This window comes from Onychostruthus taczanowskii, unplaced genomic scaffold, assembly GCF_017590055.1.
Source record: "Onychostruthus taczanowskii isolate IOZ18803 unplaced genomic scaffold, ASM1759005v1 scaffold171, whole genome shotgun sequence".
Lineage (NCBI taxonomy): Eukaryota > Metazoa > Chordata > Aves > Passeriformes > Passeridae > Onychostruthus > Onychostruthus taczanowskii.
Genome location: NW_024498918.1, coordinates 333,361 through 355,130, shown reverse-complemented (window position 1 = coordinate 355,130; position 21,770 = coordinate 333,361). Strand labels below are relative to the sequence as shown.

Sequence of the window (21,770 nt, the reverse complement as noted above, 5' to 3'; positions counted from 1 at the left end):
CCGGGCGGCCCCGCCCCCGGGCCTTAAGGCGGCCCGGCCGCTAGCCCCGCGCCCTCAGGGCCCGCTTCCCGCTGGTTTGTGCCCAGAACGCTCTGAAGTTATTAACCGGGTCCGCGTCCGCGCAGCCGAGCTCTCAGCCGAGCTCTCTGTGTCCATGGGCGCAGGAACATCTCGGTCCGCGTGGTCACCGGATCATGGAATCGTTCAGATTGAAAAGCACCTCCAGGATCGTCGTTGTGAGGCACCCCTGGACCCCTGGCAGTGCCCAAGGCAGGCTGGACACGGGCTTGGAGCAGCCTGGGACAGTGGGAGGTGGCCCTGCCATGGCAGGGGTGGGATGGGATGAGCTTTAAGATCTCTTTCCACCAAAACCATTCCATGGTTTTGTGATTTTGGGGAGAAAAATCCATTTTCTCTGCTTTATTACCCGGTGCTTTCCAGCTGCTCTGTCTGGGATAGGAACGCTCCCAGCAGGGAGAGCTGCAGGGAAGTGTTCGTCAGATGATTATTTAAAACAACAGATGCCTGACACAAGTGGTGAGAAAAAAATTCCCGATAGTACTTTAATTCAATGTTTCGTATAATTATCTTGAAGGAAAGGTCTCATTTAGTCTTCCAATTAAAACTGACTAGATCAGAGTGGGGGAAAGAGAAACAGAGCCTCCTGCTTCCCGATAGACCTGTGACAGAGACTTGCTTTGCAAAGGATTGATATCCAAGAGAGGATCAGCCCCACAGATTCCTGCTGGATCACCACCGATCGTCCCGAGGCTGTCCCCTCTCCGGTGATCCAGCACAGACAGACACTGGTGGGTACTAAAACAAGGCCAGGTGCTCAGGGTAGGATTTTTCAGTCTCAGCTGACCCAGCTTGTCATGATCCTAAATGGAAGATTTAGTCAAGCTTGATAGTTCACATCATTTTTTTAACAAAAAAGGAAAGCAACATATTCTTTGGGGTGTGAATTCAGATTCAAGATGAAGGAAAAGTTCAGGTTTGGAAAAAACTCTCTTCCAGAGTGCTGGTGACAGGTTTTCTGCCTTTTCTGGGGTATGATTTGCTTTTGGGGGTGCCTCAGAGGGCTCAGGGTTGTTCCCACCAGAACCTCTGTAACAGCACAGGGGAGAGAGAGAGAGAGAGAAAAAGAACTTTTTTCACCGACTTCTTCAGTTTATAAGGAGCCTTGAGGTCACTTGTAGGTGGATGTAAAAGTCTCCCATGTGATGGTACTGCAAGGACAGCAGAGTCAGAGGACAAAACAGCCTTTTCCCACCTGGTTGGGGTCCTGAGCACATCCAGGTCCTGGCAGCACCTCCACCTCCAGGCAGGAAGGGGCCTCCCCAGCTGCCTCCAGCATGGCTGGGTATTTCAGTCATTTAATCATTTTAATCTAATCACAGCAATAAAATAATGGGATTTTAATAACCTCAAAACCTACAGCTTTCCAAGGATGCCAGGAATGCCTCAAATGTTTTGTGTTTAGGGGGGATGCACGAGCAATCTGTGGTGGAGGAATTGTGTCCATGCTCTGCCCCACGTAGCAAAGGGTTAATCACTAATTACAGAAGCCAAATGAGAGGCCTCTCCATCCCCTTGCAAACGTGTGCGCCCGCAAATCAGAGCTGGCAGACGATTTATGATTATTTTGTTAATGTTTCTCCTGTAACAAGCGCAATTTCCGCATGATTAATGACTACTTCATATCCTGGAATTGCACTTTTTTATAGGAGTGTTGCATGAAAATCCACTTTGCAGTTGAGGGTTTAGGAGTGGGTGGGCAGAGGAGGAAGAGGAGATGATTTCCCAGCACCTGGTGGGGGGAAGGAGTGCTGTCCTCTGCTCCTCTCTGCTTTAACCCCTGTTATTGTTCATGAGCTCTGATTTATCATAGTATCATGATTTATACAGCCATCAATTAATTGGAGTTGTTCACATTTGGGCATGGCTGGAAAGCAAAAGTGCTGATGATAAGTTGGATTTGTTCCTGCAGGCGTGAGGGGATGCAGGGTGGGAACAAGCACCTTTGTGACACCAGGGTGGCATTTGCTGGGATTTCTCTGTCCTGTTGAGGACAGAGATTTTATCTCCTGGTTTAGGAGGAGTTGAGCCCAGCAGGTTCAGCCTGACCCCAGGAGCCTCATGTGGACTGTGCTGCCTCCAGCTCTCCCAGTGCTTAATTAAGTTAATGTGAAATTATTAATTAACTGCTTATAAAGACTGACACCCCTTTTAATTAAAGGGAATAATAATTTATTGCCTTTTCCCTTTTTGGTGGAGAAATGGAAGGTGTGTCTGCTTTGCTTAGGGAAAAAAAATAAGAAAGCTGAGGCTGGAGAGATTTCTGGGAAGGGCTTCTGAGTGGGGATTTTGATGTTGCATCTCAGTGGCTGTCCCAGGGCAGCCAGATGTGGTCCAAGCCCTGCTGGATCCCCTGGACATCAGGTCAGGAGGCTGGGCTGGGATTTCAGGACTGGGATGCACCAAAAGGACAAGTCTTGTGAAACAAGCTGCAAAATAACTTCCCTGTCCAGGCAGAGAAGGGGATGCTCAGAATCCCCCAGGGGGGAAGGCGGTGGAGGGGCTGCCCCGGCCCTCGAGCACTGAGCTCCTGTGTCCCCAGACCCTTCTCCTTCTTCCCAATCACTGCAGCCACCTGTGTCCATTGCAGGCTCCTGGGGGCTCCTGGGACCAGTCCCTCCCCATCTCCTGCATTTTTTAATGCTTAAGAACAGCTCAGCTGGTTATTTTCCCATATTGAGCCTCATTCCCCCCAAACCCAGCGCTACTGGCAGAGCCCCCTTGCTCTGACATCAATCGCTTTTTATTAGACTTGCCTGAATCTTTGAATGGAAAACATATTGTCCTTAAAGCTCTGCTTTGCATAATCCTTGGTTTATCCCTGAATCCCTCATTTAACATCTCTGATGGAGCTGGACAATCCCATAAACTATTGAATTCTTAACACCTCAAAACGTGTGCCCGATGCTCCCAGCTCCACATGGAGATGAGGTCAGTGGGATGGGATGCCCACAGAGGTTTTGTTTTTTTAAGCACACTGATGGCTGTTTCTTGCCTCTCTGATTTTTTATTAATCCCCCTTTAAGTTGTTTCATTGTCAGATAATTAAGGAAAAACGTCTAGGAAGAAACAGGACGCTCAGTGGCGAATGGAGAATTGATGAGTTCTGATCCTCTGCCAAGGAGATGAACAAGGAGGATTCAGCTCCAGCCATAAATAAGGAAGGAGAGGGAGATGCTGAGAGGATCCAGCTGTGCTGGGACATCGTCCTTGCTTGCTCCTTGCTTTTCCCATCACGGCTTTTTCCCATGCCGCCAGTATTTGGGTTGTGCAGTGGAGCTGGTCCATCCCTGGACTTTCAGGGTGATAGATGCAAAAATCTTCCTGTTCAGGCATTTTTCCAGCTTGGAACAGTGCAGGAACTGGTCTCGAGGGTTGGTGTTTAGGAGGTGACTCAGAACTGAGGTGTGATGTCCACAGGACATCATCCAGCTGGATGAGGAAGAGCACGGCTGAGGTGGGCAGGGGAGATGCTTCTTTGGGCCCCATGTTGCCACAATGGCACCCAGAGGCATCAACCCAAGTGATTTGGCAGGGAAGATCTCTTGGAACAGTTTGAAAAGCTGCCCAGGTGAAGAAAGGGACCAAATTGGTGTCTTTTATCCTTTCTTAACTGCATTTTAACTTCTCATTTTCCTTCTCTTCTCTGTAGACCTGAAATTTCCCCATCATTGCAGGAAATTGTTAGCATGAACAATGATTTGGGAAAAGAACTGATGGATTTCAGTTCTGGGTTCTGTCCATTCCTGAGCCAGTTGGTTTTGTTTGTTCCCATGAAATGCCCAATGAACTCTTTTTGTCACAAACTGCCAAGTGCATCCTTTCCCCAACGGGCTTTGGAAAGGCACCAAAGCAGAGCTGCTGATGCTCAGAGGAGGGCAAACGAGAGAGGACAGCTAACACTTCCCCTGTACGTAAAACTGAACAAAATAAACCCAAACAAGATGTAAAACCAAATGTAAAATGATAATAAATAAATGTTGGATGTGATATTGTTCCCTCGTTTCCTTGCAGTTGGATTTTAAAAGGAGCTGGTTGCACAGCCAGCTCTGTGCTCAGGCTCCAGCCTGTCAGCACTGAGACATGATTATGAAAAATTTGAGCAATAGCCAAACCTCAGGTCTGAAAATAAATGACATTTGTGATTTTGGATGTGATCAGAGACACAAAATACCTTAGCTGATTTACATCTCCTCTCAAGAAAACCTCCATCCTGAGGCAATACCGAAGGAGCAGCACAAAGAGCTTTGGTGTAGAACTGCTTGGGTTCAATGCCTTGGTTCTGGATGGTTTTTAATCAAGGTCATTTTCCTGCGAGGTTTAGGGATGGGCAAATCCATGCAGCTGGAATGGCAGCTGGGCTGGGTGAAGTGCTGAGCAGATGGACAGACGGATGGTGCACGGTACCATTATACCATGGTGGTATATTTTGGGGTTAAAAGCAGTCTGCAAAAATTCCAGGAGCATTTATGATGCTCCCAAACAGCTCCAAAAGCAGGGAAGGGGATGCACCAACTGGACTGAAATGGACACTTGTGTCCCTGGTAATGTGATTTTTAACTGTTTATGTGGCAGTTCCAGGGTAAGGACCACATGGTGATGCAGAATTATTCCTGCATTTCTACCCCACACTCACAGAGGTCTTTCCAGGAATAATTAAAAAAAAAAAAAAAAAGACAAAAATGACCTGAAGGGAGATAAATAAGCCCACAACAAGGTGACATGGAGGAAACATTTGGGCTTTTCCTGTGCAGGTGGCCAGGAAGCAGCTGTGGCTCCAGGTGCCATGGGTGCAGCCCCAGGAGCATCACAGTGTACCCAGAGGTGACACTGGTGGTGCCGGTGTCTGCATGTCTGTCACACTCAAGAGAGGACAGAAATGGGAGGGTTTAGGGGGGTAGCAGAGGGGGAAGAAGCAGAGTCCTAGTAAGTGTTGGGGTTTTAAATTCTGCAGTGGAGCTGCTGCCTTGGGCTGTTCCTCGCCAGCCCAGGAGGGAGGCCCTGGGGGTTTGCATCCCTCTAAGGGAGTCCTTGTAAAACCCCACTGGGAGAGTTGGTGGCACAGGAAGGTCAGTCAGGGCTGGCCAGGACAGTGGTGGCCTGCAGGGCCCACCCAAGGCTCCCGGCTGGCTCCGGAGCATCTCCCACAGGGGCTGGGATGCTGCTGTATGCAGGGGCTGCAGGGGATGCTGTTCCACCTGCAGATCTGGGGACATTGCATAGAGCTCTTGGGAAATGCAGGGACAGCTTGAGGCATCTATTTCTGAGATGAAAAGCAAAGTTTCTCCTTGGAATTAGTACCCAGGTGAGAAAACATGAGTTTGCTGGATGCAAGTGGTCCGAGGATTCAGCACATGTGGGACGTTCATGAGGTTGTGCCACCGAGCACTCAAAAAAAGTTGGAGCAGCACCCGGGTGAGGATTTAGCTCTATGTGTTGGCACTGATCCTTGGGCTTCCCAATTCCCCATGGAGAAACCCCCATGCCCTTTGAGCCCAGACCAAGAGGTGGCTTGGTGAAGGGTTGAGTCTTAAATAATGTCTTCTAACACCTTGTAACATCTTCTAACATTTTCCTGGCTATTTCCCCTGGGAACTCGTGTTCATTTGTTGCATTGAACAGGAATAGGGAGTTTTATTTGGATGAAAGCACAGAAGTTATTTCATCCTTTCAGGCTGTGATAACTCATCTAATAGCCCTATTACATCCGGCCACAGCACCGCGGCAGGCGTCTGACCACTTGGGGCTGGACAGACAGGGAGGAGAACAGCAGGATGAGATAATCTATTTTGTCTGTTAGGAAAGAAAAAGGGTTTTTGGCATTAGCAAAAGGCAGGTGATTTAAGAAAATAGCAGAGAGTTGTTAGAAAGAGCTGGATGGGGGTGTGATAGGTGGAGGTATAGAAAAAGAAATGGGGGAATATGGGAGGAAGAGGGAGAGAGACTGGAGTAAAGGGAAAAGGAAGATAAAAACCAGAAAGGCAAAATTTTTTGGGGGTGAAATTGCTTAAAATTTAGTGTGGGGTGTTGGGTCCCAGCAGCTCTGCAAGAGCCATTTGCTGCGGGGAAGGCACTGCTGGGAGCAATGCCGGGGAGGGAGTGATGGGCTCTGGGTCCTGTGGGTTTAATGGGGAAAAATGAGGAATTACTGTCCTGGCAGCAAAAGATGGTGTTCTGAAATAAGTCAAAATTTAAAGGGTTTTGGTGTGGTCAATATGGAGATGCTCACCCAGCGTTTGGGGAGGACCAGTGGGTGCTGCAGATCCATCCTTGGGCTCTGGGATAAGGGCTCAGGGCAGTCCCCCGCCCTCAACCTGCCATTTTAGAGAGATATCTGAGAGCAGAAGAATCCTCCTGAAAGTACTGCTGTCTCCAAAGAGATTCAAATCCCATCTCTTTACTCTCAACCTGGGAGAAGCCATAAGATGTGATATAGCCACACTGGCTCTGCTCGAGGCTGCTGTCACTGAGCACCCCGGAGCTGAAAACATTTCTCTCTCAAGTGGGAGGGATGGTTGCAGTGGAGACCATTTGCAATCTCAGCAAGGCCTATATTTTTCCTGCAAATGACTGTACTTGAAGAGTGATTACTTCATTTTAACTCGATTGCTCCTGCAAGACCCTCGGGGGCTGATGGCACAGGGGCAGGGACTGCAGGCTCATCCTGCCAGTGCTCAGGGTGGGAGGAGATGCTTGGGAAGGGTTAGGGGAAAGGATTTGCACCCTGGGAATGGAATGGAGCTTGGTCCTGATGGGTTGTCACTGGCTCCATCCCTGCAGATGCATGGGGCAGTGCTGTCTGCCCATCTGTCCTTCCTTCCTCACTGTTTCCCTTTGTCCCTCCTTTCTTCCCTCGGTGCAGGGTTAGTCCCAGACCACGCATGATGGGTGCCGTGTCCCTTCCAAACCCTGTCTGCACCCCTGGCCCTGTCAGTGCCAGGCAGGTCCCCCCCTCCTGCTCGGGGAAGCAGTGATGGGTCCTTGGCCAAGCTTTCCTGTGGGCCAAGCCCTGAGGGACAGGTGGGATTGGATATGCTGGAGGGGCAATTGTCAGTAACTGTCCTCATGCAGAGCCCTGGGGACCGTTCCTGCTTGTCCCCAAACCTGGTCACAGCATCAATGCACACCGTCCACGAATTCCTCCCTGCATCCCTCCCCACACCCAGCTCCATCATTCCGGGAGGGTCCCCCAAGCCCCTTCCCCAGGGGAGGAGCCCCCGGGAGGGGCCGCCCGCCTGCCCCGCCGTGCCCTGGGCCAGTGGCAGCCCTTCGCGGGGACAAGGAGCCTTTGTGGAGCCCCCGTGTCCGTCCTGCTCCGCTCATGCGAAATTTGTGCCGTGCCCCCAGTGCATGAATGATCCCCGTGGAGAAGCACGGGAGTGGCACCAGATGGACCCCAGGCTCACCCGAGGAGGTGGCACGGATGGGCTGTGGGGCTGTTGGAGCAGGACGGTGACCCACAGGGAATGGGGAGCAGTTCTGTTGTGATATGCTGGCTGTAACAAAACCCCTTTTTATTGTTTTTTGCAGTGATTGGTTTGGAAGTACAATTCAGGGTTTAAAAGGTGGTGGAAAGCACAGCACAGTGCTCGCAACAGGCTTGTGCAGCTTAAAAACTCCATGCTTCCTGGTTGATTTCCCCAGAATCCTGAGAATATCCTACTTCTGCTTACCCTTGGCTGCATTTCCTCCCTGAACATTTTCAGTTCAGCTGCTGGGTCAAGACACCCCGAGATTCCTCCCCAGTCTGGGCAGAGACTATCCTCAGCTATCCCTTGGCTGCTGCATCACTCAGCTCCTCTTCCCAGAAGGATTTGGGGGATTTTTCTCAAAAAAACTCTAGGGGGACCCTGAAAAGTGCCACTCTCTGCACTGTGCCAGCCTGCACCATGCCAGCCCTCTCCTGCCTTCACTGCCACATATCTAAGCAGCTTAATTCCCTTATTCGGCATTATTTTAACAAGCTTTTAGTGTCACTGGGGAGAGGATTTGTCAGGATCACTCCATGCTCAGCATGGGGCAACTTGGAGAGGAATGTCCATCACCCTCTGCCCTCAGCCCAGGTGTGCTGTCCTGGCTGGGGGACACATGGTACTGGTCTGGTTTGTCCCCAGATTCATGCATCCCTGCAAGAAGTGTCACCATGGTGCTAACCTGCTGGGGGTGCTGCTGGGAGCAACTGGGGGCAACTGGGAATGGAAGATAAACGTTTTGTACCCCCATGGCACAGGCAGGGGTGACACCGAGGACACTGCTGAGTATTTGGGACTGGCAGCTCTGAGGTGACCCCAGATGTGCTGAACCCCTGTCTCAGGGAGGAGGGGTCCAGGCAGGGGCTCTGCAGTGTCTCCAGGTCAGTGCAGTGTCCCCAAGGCTGTGCAGTGTCCCCAGATAATGAAGCCAGCCCAACACGGAGAAGCAGCACAGCAGCATCCCCACGGAAGAGCTGAACTTGGATGAAGCTGGCGGGCAGTGTTGTCCTACTTCTGGGGCTGGGAGCTTCCCAGGGGGTCACCAGGCTCAGCAATACACAGGTACCATCCCCTGTCCCTCTGTCACCCTGCTGGATGCTGGCAACTGGGTGCTGTCTTTCAGGACAAGGCTGAATCATTGCAGGGTGATGCCAATGCCAGGGACTCTCCCTGTGTGATTTGGGATAAGAAGTCCCAATATTTCCAGCGTTGTTCCCTCTGCTTTCCAAGTTTTCCTGTGCCCAGGCAGTTTCCCACCCTGGAGCCAGAGCTGGGGCTAGGTAACCTAAGCACGGATCACGCCAGAAAGCTGATGCAAAGCTCCCCTCCGCCTCACCCCAAACCTTTGGGAAAACATTTTCCTCCAGAAGTAGGGCTGGAGAGGATGTCAACAAACAAGGAGCCTTTCATCCCTGCTGGCAGTGCTGGCAGGGACACCAGGGCTGCCAGTGCTTTGTGCCTGATCCTGTGCAGTCGGCTGGGAAAGGGACAGAGATTTTCCTCCTTTTACATCCTTCCAGGTTTTTCTCCTTTCTGCTCGCTCTGAGTTGGATCCTGCACCTCCCTCTGTCACCCCCTTCCCACCCCGGGGGATGGTGGCTTTGCTGGGTGTCTCCGGGGTCTCAGGTGCCGCTGCCACTCCCATACAGCCTTGTCCGGCTTTCCCTGTCGCCATCCTGCAGAGCTAAGCATCCTGTCCCTGTCCCTCAAGGACATCCAGCCTGTGGTGGAGGACCGGGGGGGGGGGGGTTTCAGGGTCCGAGGACACCCCGGATGGGCAGGAGGCTCAGTCCCCAGTGTCCAGCCCATAGGGTCTTGTCTCTGCCCCACAGCCTCGGGCACAGCCCAGGGGTGATGGGGGCACGCGAGGGCTGGGGGAACCCACCCCGGAGTGGGTGTCACCATCACCTTCCTCTGTCCCAGGCTCCTCCCAGCACCTGTCCTGCAACTGGAAACCCTGCAGGATCCACTCCAGCTCGGTGGGGGCCCTATGACTGGGACCCCTGAGGACACCCCCTGCATTTAGAGGGTCGTGGGGACCCCTCTGGAGGCAGGCCCCCCCCAAGCTGGGGACTATCCCTTCATCCCTGCACACCTGGAAAACCAGGGACCCCCCACCTCCCAGAGCCTGGCAGCCTCCTGCCCGCAGGGAACCCCTCTTTCCCCCCGCAGCCGGGTCCCCCCTGCTGCAACAGGAGACACCGCAGCAACAGGGACCCTCCGCGCAACGGGACCTCCCTGCAGCCGGGGACCCCCGGGCTTTCTCCCGCATCCTTGCGGGGTCCTCCCCTGCACCAGCCCGCAAGCAAGAGGCACTCCCGGGCAGCCCAAGCCGCTCTCCCCCGGCACCGGAGACCTCCCGTCCCTTAACCCTGCACCTCCCTCAGCCCGTAATTCCCGGGACCCCCATGCCCCGCCTCTCCTGTGACTTCCTCCCCCTCTCTCCCAGCACCGGATATTCCCCTCCTCCCACACCCCGGTACAGGAGGCCCCTCCGCCCCTTACCCCCGTACCGCCCCCCCCTCCCCTTAACTCACGGGACCGCCCCTCTCCCCGCACGCCCCAGTACGAGAGAACCTCCTCCCTTAACCGAGCGCCGCCCGTCGCCCTCAGCTCCCGGGACCTCTCCCGGCGGCCACGGCCCCGCCGCCCCCCGCTCGGTCCCCGGCACCGGCCGCACCATGCGGAGCGCCCGGGCGCTGTTGCTCGCCCTCGCCCTGCGGGTCTACGCGCTGGACACCGAGACGCCCGCCGGTAGGAACGGAGCGCGGTGTGTGCGCCGGGGAGAGGGTCCTGCTCGCTCGGTGCGGTTCCGGGGCTCCACCGACCACGGTGCGCGGAGGGTCCTGCCCGTCCCACCGCCACCTGTTCCCACCGGAGGGTGTCCGAACCGTCTCGGGACCCCCGTCCTCCGTGAAACCACCGGGATCACGCGTCCCTCCCTTCCGGGCACCGGTATGGGGGCTCCTTTCGCCTGCCCCCGCCCGCCCCCCCCTGCCGCCACCGGGGGAAGTTTTTCCTGCCGGGGGGGCTCGGTGGCGCCCGCCACCCCGAGGATGCTCCGCTGAGCGCGGCCCCACGGTTCCCCTCGCTCCCGGTACCGGGGCCTCCGTCCAAACTCTCCCCTCCGCCGGCCCCCGCCGCACCCCGGCAGGGAAACTTCCCCCGGTGGTGGCGGGGGTAGCGCGGGCGAGAGGAGCCCTCAGGCCGGTGCCCGGGGGGCGGCGGGATCCCGGTTGTTTCACTGGCGGCCCTGGCGGGAAGCTGGGGACCCTCCGGTAGGAACAGGTGGCGGCCGCGGCGGCTCCGATCGCAGCCTCCTGGCTCTCGTTTGCTGGGGGGTCCTGGGGGAGTTGTACGGAGATACGATCGATCGATTAATTTGATTAGTTTACATATTTTAAATTTTCCCCTCCTCCCCCTGAGCACCCCGGCGCTGAGCCCTGCGCCCCCCGGGACCCCCAGGCAGGGACTCGGGAAGAGCCGATGCGGCGTGCGGGACTACAGCGACTCGCTGCCAGTCCCTTCGGGAAGCTGGAATGGGGAATGCTGCGGGGAATGGGAATTTGGGGTTCCCGAGGTGCTACCGAGGGCTGCGAGCGCTTTTTTAGGAAACAGAGCCACGGGAGTTGGTGCTTCACTCCAAGGGGTCTCTGCGCTATCGCCCCCAGCTCCTGGGTGATGCTAATCGCATTAAAGTGTATTTTTGCCTAGTTCTTTGGTTTTTTACCTTTAAATCCAAGCTATTCACCTGCACGCAGTCCCTATGGTGGTGCATTGATTTTGGTTTTTTGTGGGTAGTGGCATTTCTCCAAAGATTATAAATAGTGACGCCTATCAGCAGAAAACAAGCGGCGGCTGACCCGTGCATGGGGGTTGGAGAGACGATGGGTGGGGGGGGGATGTGAAGGCTCCCCCGGCTCATGCAGGGTGGAGGGAATGAGTGTGTATTTTGGGGGGAGAGGTCGTGTGCTGCAGGGGGTGATGGGGAAACTGAGGCATGGAGCTGGTGGGAGGCTCAGTGCTCTGGTGGAGTAAGGGGCCTCTGCCCTCCCCCGGTTTCAGAGGGGGATTTGGGGTTTGCTGCTCCCCAGCCTTTGTGGTCTCTTCTGGCTCTCAGGGCTGAGCTGCTGCAGCCCGTGAGGGGCTGGAGGGGCGGTGGTGGGGATGCACTGGGACTGGGGCAGCTTTTTGGGGAGGGTCCCCTCCTAAGCAAACCCTTTTCCCTCGGTGGGGTTCCTTCCTTGCGGGGCGTCATTGGCGAAGGGCAGGATCGAGCCTGCTCCTGGTGTAAATCAGGAGTATGTTTGCTCCATTTCCCTGGCAGATGCAGAGCAGGCTCAGCTCCGCAGTGGAGCTGAAGGGACTGGATCCAGCTGGAGGTGAGGGGTCTGCTGCCAGCCCCCACGCTCCACTGCAGGCTGCTTTTCACCCGGATCTGCTGTTTGATCCTGCTGATGTGGCTTGGCCAGCTGTGGGGAGGTTGCCGGGCTCATCCCTGGGGCTGCACAGTGGGCAGGGCTGGGGAAAAAAATATTTAAGCCATTTGCACGTGCTCTGGGCTGCTGGGGAGGACACACTGCTTGTCTCGGTGGATATTTTCAGAAGATGGAGGTTTTTTAGCTGTGCCTTTGTGAAGAAGGGACGTAGGTGGTCCCTTCTAAAGGTGGGGAAAGTGAGGCACAGGGAGGAAGTGGGGTGCCCTGGTCACAGCCTACCATGGCCTTAGGGTGTTCTTTGCTCCTTCCTGCAGCCCTCAGACTTGTAGTTAATGGAGGTTTTGCAGTCCCTGAGCTGTCATTGCCGGCCTGTTGTGCTTGTCACAGAGGGGACCTGGGTGGTGTTGGGAGGCACCGGCTGACCTCCCAAACTGAGGGATGCAGGGGCTCGTGTGGTGTCAGCAGGCTGGGATGGGGACCTGTGCTTGGCACCAGCGGCCTTTGGCAGTCCCACGTCTCCTCCCTGGGCTCTTTGCAGCAGGAGCCTTTCCCTGCTGGAAGCCCGTGGCCAGAAGCCGCCTGGGCCCGGGGGCAGGAGGTGTGCAGGCTCAGGTGTTTCCCTCTGCTTTTTGCCTTCCCTGCCTGGAAGGGTGGATGTGGCACTTGGGGACGTGTTGCGGGCATGGCTGGACTCAGCGATGTTTCCCAACCCAAATGATTCCACGGTAAGGCGCACCTCTGCTCAGGGTCCCAGCCGTGCTCCCGGGCTGTTTTCCGGCGGTGGGGACCCGCGATGGGGACACACAGCCGCACTGCTGCGCGGCACTCCTGCCGGAATTATGCGGAAGCTACTTGCGCTCGGCTCCGACTTCGTTAGCAGCAATTAAGCAAATAAAATATTTGGGTTTGCAGCTTCCACTTGGGAGGTTGGGACTGCCAGGGAGCTCTGGACTGGGGTTGGTGGCGTCTCCGGAGGCACTCACACTGCTTGGGGCGGGCTGGGGGAGGTGGCTGCCGGCTGTGGTGACCAGCTGGGGCCAGGCAGGGGGGACCGGCCCCCCAAGCGTCCCTGTCCCCGCGCGACAGCGCTGGCAGGCGATGGCACGGGTGACCCTGACCCCGACGCGGCGGTGCTGTCTCGGTCGAGTGAATGGGAACAGCCGAGCAGACGCCGTTCCCGGGGCGGGGATTGGGGTCGGGAGCGGGGCAGCCCCCGCCCGTTAACGGCCACGGGGGCTCGGGAGGTGCTGGGAGAAGGGAAGAGCAGGGGATGCTCGGGGAAGGGGGGTCAGCAGCAGAGATGGCCCCGGCTGCTGCTGGGGGACAGGGTCAGTGTTCCGTGCCCTCCGGGTGCTCAGGTGCCTGATGCTGCTCTTCGAGCGCTTTTCCCGGTGTTTGTTTTCCTCCGCCTGGCTGTTCGTGGGCTCTCCCATGCCAAGGCATTTTTATTCTCCCCACCCCGCCTTCACCAAGCACATAAAATGTGCGAGAACATTACATTTTCCTTGTCAGCTTGTTTCAGGCTTCGTGGGGGTTTTTTGTTTTTTTTTTTTTTTTTTTTTTTTTTTCCCTCTTGCCTGTTCTGTCGTGCCAGGGAAGAAGCTCTTTCTCTTGTTTGCTCCTACGTGTGTTTTTAATGCCCTGAGAATGCCATGCCCTTTCCCAGAGCGCCCAGACAGTGCAAACACCCTTGAGGCTTCTGCATCGAGACACTCCGGAAAATCCTGTTGACATGCCCAAGTGTGCCCTGGGCAGAGGTTTCTGGCTCCCGAGCCCTTGGCTCTCCAGTGTGGGCAGAGGGACACTGGAGTGTGGTGGATTTTTACCATCCATGAGAGAGAAGCTGAATTTAGGGAGGCTCAGAGTGATGCTGATGTTCCTGGTTGGATCTGTCCCTCTGGCTCTGTATCTGCAGCTCCATGGTACAACCTGGCAATGTCTGGGTTTTTTCCTTCTCCATCAAGACTTGCAGTTGCATTTGTTTAGTTTTTTCACTTTTCTTGTTCCAAAACTCCTGTTTTTCCTCTGGGTGCTTGGACCTGCCCTGGCCCCTGGAACAGGGTTGCTGGTGAATCACCTCCTGGCCCAAACTGCACATTCTTCCCGTTGTTATCCAAACTAAGACAAACCAGCCCTATTCCAGCTTCCCTGGGAGCTTTTCCAGAATAAAGTCTATCAGGATCAGGGCCCTGGGGGAGGAGGGACACCCCCTGGGAAACCAAGGCAGGTGTTTGTTGGTGGCTTTAACCCCTGTCCTGACCATGACCACCTCCTTGCTGCCTGCTGATGTTGGTTTTTCTCTTGACTGCATGTGAGGTGGAACTTTTCCATCACTTCATCACCCAGTCCTTGCTCTGCAGAGAGGCTGGGAGCTCTGAGCACCCCAAAATGCCCCATAAGAATATTCTCCTGGCTGCAGTCCCTCTGCAGGGATTTGCTGCTTTGCTTTGGGCGGTCGTGGGAGGGTTAAGCATAGGGGGCTGGAGGCAAGGAAGGTAAATCCCTGCTGCATCCCTGGGAGCTGGGAGGTAGCACAGGCTCTGGAGAGCCTTATCACCATGGCCCTACCATCTGCCTGCTTAAACCTCCATAAATAAGCTTTTTAATAATCTATTATTAACATGCACTATAATTGTCTTATTAGACATGTCTGAGAACCTTTAGTTACTGCATGATTAAATGTCAAGATTCCCAAACCTCTTCTCCCCCATGGCAGCTTGGGATTTGCTTTGCAGCTTTCCTTGGATCCTGCTCTCTCATGCCAGCCTGGAGATCCCTCCTTGTACTTGGTGAAGCTGAGGCTTTCCCCTCTGGACAAGAAGGATTCCCAACAATTAATCCCCTGAAGCTAATTGCTTCCTCGTTGGCAGCCTCAAAATAAATAGGTCCTGGAGATGGAGCTTTTCCTTTCTGCTGCAGGTGGCCTGGCAGGAGCTGCTGCTGCTTTTACCCGTGCTGGGGTGGGTGGATGATGGGTGGGGAGGAGGTGCCAGCCTGCGTCTGCCTGCCTGGAGTGGTCCTGGGGACACAGGATCTGCTCCTCTTTGCCGGGTGAAGGGTGTCTCTGGGGAGTGGCTGTGGAGCTGGCAGGTGTCAGAGGGACTTTCCTGGGTGTTCCTGAGCTATTGCTTTCCTGGCCCTGGGAGCGGCAGGTTCTGCACCCTCTGCCGGGATCAAAAGCCAAAGTCCAGCTCTCTCAGCTGCTGGAAGGCAAAGGCAGAAGAGCTTTTGCCTGTGGAGGAGCCCTTTCCCCCTCCCTGCTGCCAGCACTGAGGGCTCACATGTCAGCTGCCCTTTGTGGCTGTTATTTTGTGTATTTTTTTTTTTAAAGAACGGCATTGTTGTTTCCGCTTGCTGGATGGTTGCTGGCTGCAGCTCATTCCCAGCTGCTTGTGTGCTGTTCCAGGTCTTGCCTGGGTGTCACAGCCCAGGTCTGCAGCTCCTGCCTGGGCACTTGTTGGGGAATATGCTTACTGCATGTTTAAGGGGGCCAGGCTTTGCACCCCAGTTTCTCCCACCTGGAGAGTGAATCCAAGCGTGGATTATGGCGAGCCAGGCTGGGGCTGTCCCTGTTTCCTGTCCCTGGATGCCAGTGCCAGACCCCAAATCTGGGTGCTGGTTCTATGCTCGCTGCAGGAGCAGGACAGCAGAGCTGCCATTGTGCCAGGGGGTACCGAGGGGTGCAGGGACTGTTCCTGTGGGTGCCTGGCCACTGGGATGCTGCTCGCTCCGAAGAGGAAGCTGGGCTGCAGTGGAAATGCCAGGAATGTGATGCTCCTGCAGTTTGGGGCCCACTGGGGTCGCCGTGTGTCACCTTGGCTCTGGTGACAGATTCACAGCTGGAAGGAGCCTCTTGACTGGCTTTGGCCATAAATTCATTATTTCCTGACCTTCCTGCCTCCAAAGTGCTGAAGATGTTGAGGAAGAGGATGGGGGGTCAGGGAGGGTGCTTAGCCCCCCTTTGGCACCTGGCTGACCCCAGTGTCCTGCAGCAGGGATGGTGGGCCCAGCTTGGGGGGCTCTGGGCAGCCCTGTTGCTGAAGGGGGGGGGCAGGGATGTTCCTGCCATGCCCCTGTTACCTGGGGACTCCGCTGCCCACCCAGGGTGGGCCCTGAGTGGAAGCTGGGAAAGCCCCTATCCTTGACAGGGATGCAGTGGAGCGGAGCATTGCACTGCAGCTGAGGAGTGGGAGTATGTTGCAGCTGGAGCAACTTCCTGATTATTTTTGTCATACATAATTTTCTGATGCCTTTTCTTAAAATTGGGCTTGGAAGATACTATCAAATCACCCATGACAGGGTGGCTCTGCTGGCACAGCACCCCCAGCTCCCTCCAGCCTTCCTGGACTGCCAGAGGCTCCATCCTTGCCCATTCCAGGGCTGTGCTGGTGCTGGGGAGCCCTAAATGGACCAATAACCACTCTGTCTCTCTGGACTCTCCATGTGGATCCAACCCTTCCTGACATCGTTAAGTTAATCAGGATTGTGGCTAGGATGGGGAGGCAGGAGATGCTCTGAGGATGAGGGATGGGGACATCGATGACCTGATGAGTCTTAATGAGGCCACCGTCCCCATGGCCCTGCTCCGGGGACAAGCCCTGGTGACCCCTGGGCGTTTGAGCCTGTGTGCTGCTTTATGCTAATTGGCCCAGTTAGCCGAGCCAAGGAGCGCGTGTGGCTCCGGACCCTCAGCTGCTGGACACGCCAGCTGGGACAGCTCCCCCAGAGCAGCATGGCCCCCGAGGCGAGTGGTGGCTGGTCTGGAAGAGAACATGAATCACTTGCTGTGGCCCAGCTGCTCCCCCAGAGCTTGAGGCTTGGCTTCAGGGTGCTGCCTGAGGGGTCTTGCTGCTGTGTCCTGACAGGAGATGTGGGAATGGCTTTTCTCCAGAGAAGATGGAACGTTGCGGCCACTTGCTTACGGATGTGAGAGCAGGTAGAGAGATGGACAACGGCAAACTGCATTCCCTTGCTTGGATGGATTTGGAGGTGTCTGTGGAGGTTTTGGGGGTGCTCTGTAGGGCTCCTCAGGGTGCAGCCCCCTTTCTGTCCTGTGCTTTTTGATCCTGGAGCCTTGGGTTCCTCCAAAAGCTGTGATGGGGGAAGGTTCAACAGCAGCAATTTTCAGGGCTGGTCAGGGAGTCCAGGCAGATCCATGCAAAGATGGTGTCTCTTCCAAAGTCCTTCCCTGCTGCTGGCAGCCCATACATGGAGACAAGGACCTGTCACAGCCCCACACACCCCTGGGTGCCAAGTCCTCATTCCCTGCCAGCACATCCTGCCTGTTAGCAGAGGTATGCTGACCCCCTGGGTAATTAGCTGCATAAATGCTCTTTCCTTAATTACCAGGTGCTTCAATGTGGTTAGTTGAATTGGCACAGGTGGATGATCCTGGGCACCACTTGGCACCTCAAAGTCCTCACTGGGACATCTGGTTCTGTGGTTTTGGTGTCATGGGGCACCTGCCTCTGCACCCTGTGGAGGTGGGTGCTGGAGCTTTCCGGTGTGTTTTGGGGAGGGAGCAGCTTGGGAGTGACTTTGGAAGCCTCTCAATGCCAGGGCAGACTCTGAACTCTTCCTGTGGTGCAGGTTCAGCCATTGCCCTTCTGGGGCTCTTCCCAAGGACTCTCTTATTTCTGTTATTATTTCTTCTTATTTTTACTGTCTTTTCATCTGTCTGCTGAGTGATAATGTCTCATTGATTTTCTGCAGCCAGCAACCAGCCTGCTTTCCCTGGATTACAACAATATTAAACTAAAGCACTGCATCTCCTCATTGGGCTATTTCTCTTTAGATCAGCTGAACTTTTTATTTAGTCTCTTGCCCAGGCTCCTGTCTGGGGACCTCCTGGCTCTGAATGATATTTCTCTGTCTGAGAGGCTGTGTTCTGCCTTCCTTCCCTTGGAATGGTGGCTGCAGCTGGTTGGGGATGGGAGCTGGGATCTGTCTGGGGCAGGATGTGTGCAGGTGGAAGGTGTTGGGTATTGGGGTTTCATGGTTCTCCCATGGGGTTGCAGGGTGTTGTGTGCACTTCTGGCACTGCAGGGACTCTTCAGTTATTCCTGCACACTTAGTGCAATCCCAGAGTTTTTGCTGGAATGAGTTGAGGGTCCTGCAGGTCAGGATGGATGGATGCCCAAGCCAGCGCTGACTGGGATGACTGAGCCAAATTCATGGACTGGTAAAAACAAACCTGTTTTTTCTGGGCTTGATTTGCCACTTCCTTACTTTTGCCTGGCTGAAGGGTGCCTGGCATGGTCCAGTGTGTTCCCCAGAGCTGTGACAGACCTGCTGGGCACACGGCTCCTTGTAATTCCTCCCCTGAGGGCTCCTGCCTTTACCCTCCCATTCCACAGCAGAGGTTCAGCCAAGCCCTGGCGCTGGGGATGGATGTGCCCATGCCACGCGTTGTCACCTTCCAGCCCCGCGTCAGTCAGCTGACTCTGCTGTTCCTGGCTCTGCTGGTGGCACGGAAGGAGGAGGAGGACAGTGACCTGGATTTTGCATGGCACGGAGCCTTATTCCTGTTCTCCCCACCTTTATCCCACCCAGGGCTGGCTGGGATGCTGGGCACGGTGGGGATGCTGCGGCCTCATCGCTGGATGGGGGCCGAGGGCTCCCGACTCCATTCTCTGCCCTGAAATGCCATCAGTGACCCTCGGAGCTGCCTCCCACGGCCCTCCCAGTGCTAGCACATGCTCCATCCCAGGAGGATAAGCCTCCCAGTACCGTGCTCCTGCATCCAGCACTGCAGGGATGTGGGACCTGCTGTGGGAGGGGAGGCTGAGGATTGCCCCCTTTTTATCACCTGCAGAATGGGGTTGGTTTGGGAAACTTGCTCTTACCTATGATTTCTGCAGCTGATGTTGGAGTCCCCCAGGGCTTTGGTGTACTGATGTGTCCTAGGGCAGCTGCTTTTCCTGCCTGAATTCCTGCCAAGGGAGCATCTCTGTGTCCTCAGGCAGGCCCTGAAAGCAGCGTGTGCCCCTTGGGGCTCATGGTCCTGGTCTCTCAGGGTCCCTGGGCATGTGGAGTAGATGGTCCTCAGCAGAGGCCTGGGGGACCTGGTAGTAATAAAGAAGTGAGGGGGAGAAAAGAGCTTTATTCCCCCTGCCTTTTCCAGTTTATTTTAATTTGTTCCCATTTTTTTCCCCGAGGTGTCTCACAGCTCTACAGCCTGTGAGCTGTAATTGCACACGGTGCAATCGATAACGGCAGGATGGAGGTTTCCAAAGGTTTCCTGCCTTTTTTCCCATGGAGTCCACCAGACAGCAATGACGATGTTAATTAAGTGATGGTTCATTATTAAAGCACTTGTGCAGTGGGTTAGTGGCCTCCTGGCTGTGCAGCTCGAGGGTGTTTTTGTGCTGCAGGACCTCTCTTGAGCAGGGTTTGAGTAACAGAGTGATGCTTGTCCTTCCTTGGGAACAGCACTGGCTAGATCTGGGTGCTGGGCACCAACAGCCTCTGGATGGGATGTTAAATCCCCACATCCCCTCTGTGCATGGAGCTAAAGCCTCCTGGTCTGTGTCCCCCAGCATCTCCAGAGCAGCCAGGGGGGTATACTCCAGGGAGAAATTCCTGGTGCTTGCCTGCAGCAGGGTGATGCAGCACCTTGTCCCAGGAGTGCTGATCCCTCTGGAGCTAAGAGCATGTGGAGCTGCAGCTGGATTTGCCCCAAGGAATGATTCTGGCAAGATTAATTATTCCCCCTTTGTTTTTAAATGCATTTTTGCCATGCAGTGATGTATGGCACACTTGGTCCTTGCTGTCCCCATGGCATTGCAAAGTCTTCAGAGTTGTATTTTCCCAATTGTATTTACTTCAAAATGCCTGTAATGAATCCAGATTTTGCCAATTCTCTCCCATCCCTGGGGTTCCTTGCAGGCTGCTGGAACTGGGTACTTGCTGTGGGAAGTTTGACAACTCCTTGGGGGCCTGCAGGTAAAAACCATAAAGAGTCTTTACCAGTCAAGAAGGGGGAAAAAAAAAAAAAAAGGAAAAAAGGAGATTTATGTCTTCTGTAGTTGCTGGCAGATGGATATTGTTCTCTAGTCCTGCGTGTTCCAAACACTGAGGTTATCAGGCATAAGTGACTTATTATGCAAATCCTCCCTCTTAATATCTGGCTGCTCTCTCCCTGGAATTGCATTGGCCAAACCCCACACGTTCCTGGAGCTGCTAATGTTTACATATTAGCTTCTCTGGCTAATATACAAGGCTTCAAGTTGCAAATTGATGTTTCTTACAGCTGAGCAAATTATTTTTCTATTAAATACAATATTTAAAATGATTTGGAGAACCAAAACAAACTACTGGTGAGAATTCTAATGGTGCTGCTTTCCATATTCTTCCAATCAGCTTTTATCGCGTCTGAGAAATCAGTGATATTTCTCTTAGAAGTTTCTCTTTGGCAGAAGTGGGGAGCAGAGGAGCAGGGAGGGGGTTTGTTGTCATCTCTGGAGTGTGATGCACAGAAACACTTTCAATGTTGTGCTGGTTCCCCAGGCCTTCTGCATGTGCCAAGTGCAGCTACGGAGGGATTCAGCTCCCCTTTGCCTGGGCTGGAAGAGGTTTTCCCGGCGAAATTCTGGGCTGTTTGGGCTTGGCCATGGAGCTGTTGGTGTACCCAGTGTGGCAGGGGTCCCAGTCAGTGTGAGATGTTGGGGTGCTGGCACACAGGACCTCTCCCTGTCTGGATTTTCCCACTGAGCTGGATTCCTCTGTGCCAAACAGCCTCTGTAACATCCCACCCCCGGGAATTTGAGCCCCCTGCAGAGGGAAATGTTCCTGAATCCCTTAACCTCACCCGGGAGCCTGTGGGGTGCTGTGTACAGGATCTCACTGGCTGAGAAGTGCATCTAATTTTAGATGAGTTGCAGAATGTGCTCCCTGTCCCCCGTGTCTGCTGGCACCCGGAGGGAAGCAACTCCCAGCGTTTCCTTCCCGGGGCACGTTCCCGTAGGAGTGTGCCAAGGAAAGCACCTTTAAATAGCAGCTGGGATCTGGGAGGTGGAAGGCTGGCTCTGCTCCGGGGTGCTGGGAAGGAATGGCACCTTGGTGGGATCTGCTGGAGCTGTGGTTCTGTATCCCAGCACACCCAGCTCCCTGGCTTTCTGCCATCCCTGGGGTGATCCCGGGCTGCTGGTGTTCTGGGACTTCACCACATCCCCTCTGTGCCTCTGTTTCCCCATTTGCAGCAGCTCATTGACCATTTATCCTGTGTAAAGAGCTTCATCCTTTGGTGCAGACAAAGAGCATCTTCCTCATGTGTGTTTAAGAGGAGAGGTCTTGGGTGTGTTAATTTGGGGGTGTGCAACTGCGGAGCCTCCACCTTCATCCCTTCTCCTGGGTGGCAATGAAAACTTTGGATTTGATGGCAGAAAAGCTCTGTTCACCCCCTGCCACATCTTGCTGTGGTCAGATGATGGTTTCACTCTGCAGGGTGTTTGCACTTGGCTGCTAGGGCAGCGTGTGATGTGTCCAATGGGTACCTGAATCCTCCCCATTTCCTGCTGAGAATTACTTTGGGTGGAGGACTGGAGCTGCTGGATAAGGCCAGGGATAAAAAATTTATTTTGACTCTAAAAGATGACCACTGTTATCTCCCCTGGCTGGTGCCTGTGACATGGGGTGCTGTGGCTTGTGCTCCCAGGATGCTGTACCCCAGAGATGACCACGGGGCTGATCCAGTCCTGGCTAAGCCACGGTAGGAGCACAATGGGCTTTTTCCCATCAAGACTAGGTGATCTGGGTGGCTGCACCATATTTTGTAGCTTTG

The 21,770-nt window shown here is 54.6% G+C and overlaps 1 protein-coding gene across 2 annotated transcripts in view; it reads left to right on the top strand.

The window, feature by feature from the left end:
- The first annotated feature begins 10,180 nt into the window (after positions 1–10,180).
- Positions 10,181–21,770, top strand: part of PTPRU (protein tyrosine phosphatase receptor type U) — a 56,237-nt gene continuing 44,647 nt past the window's right edge. For both annotated transcript variants that reach the window (XM_041400100.1, XM_041400097.1), the window contains exon 1: positions 10,181–10,304. In XM_041400100.1, the coding sequence (XP_041256034.1) occupies positions 10,232–10,304 (73 nt within the window). In that variant the 5' untranslated portion in view covers positions 10,181–10,231. The remainder of the gene's footprint in view (positions 10,305–21,770) is intronic.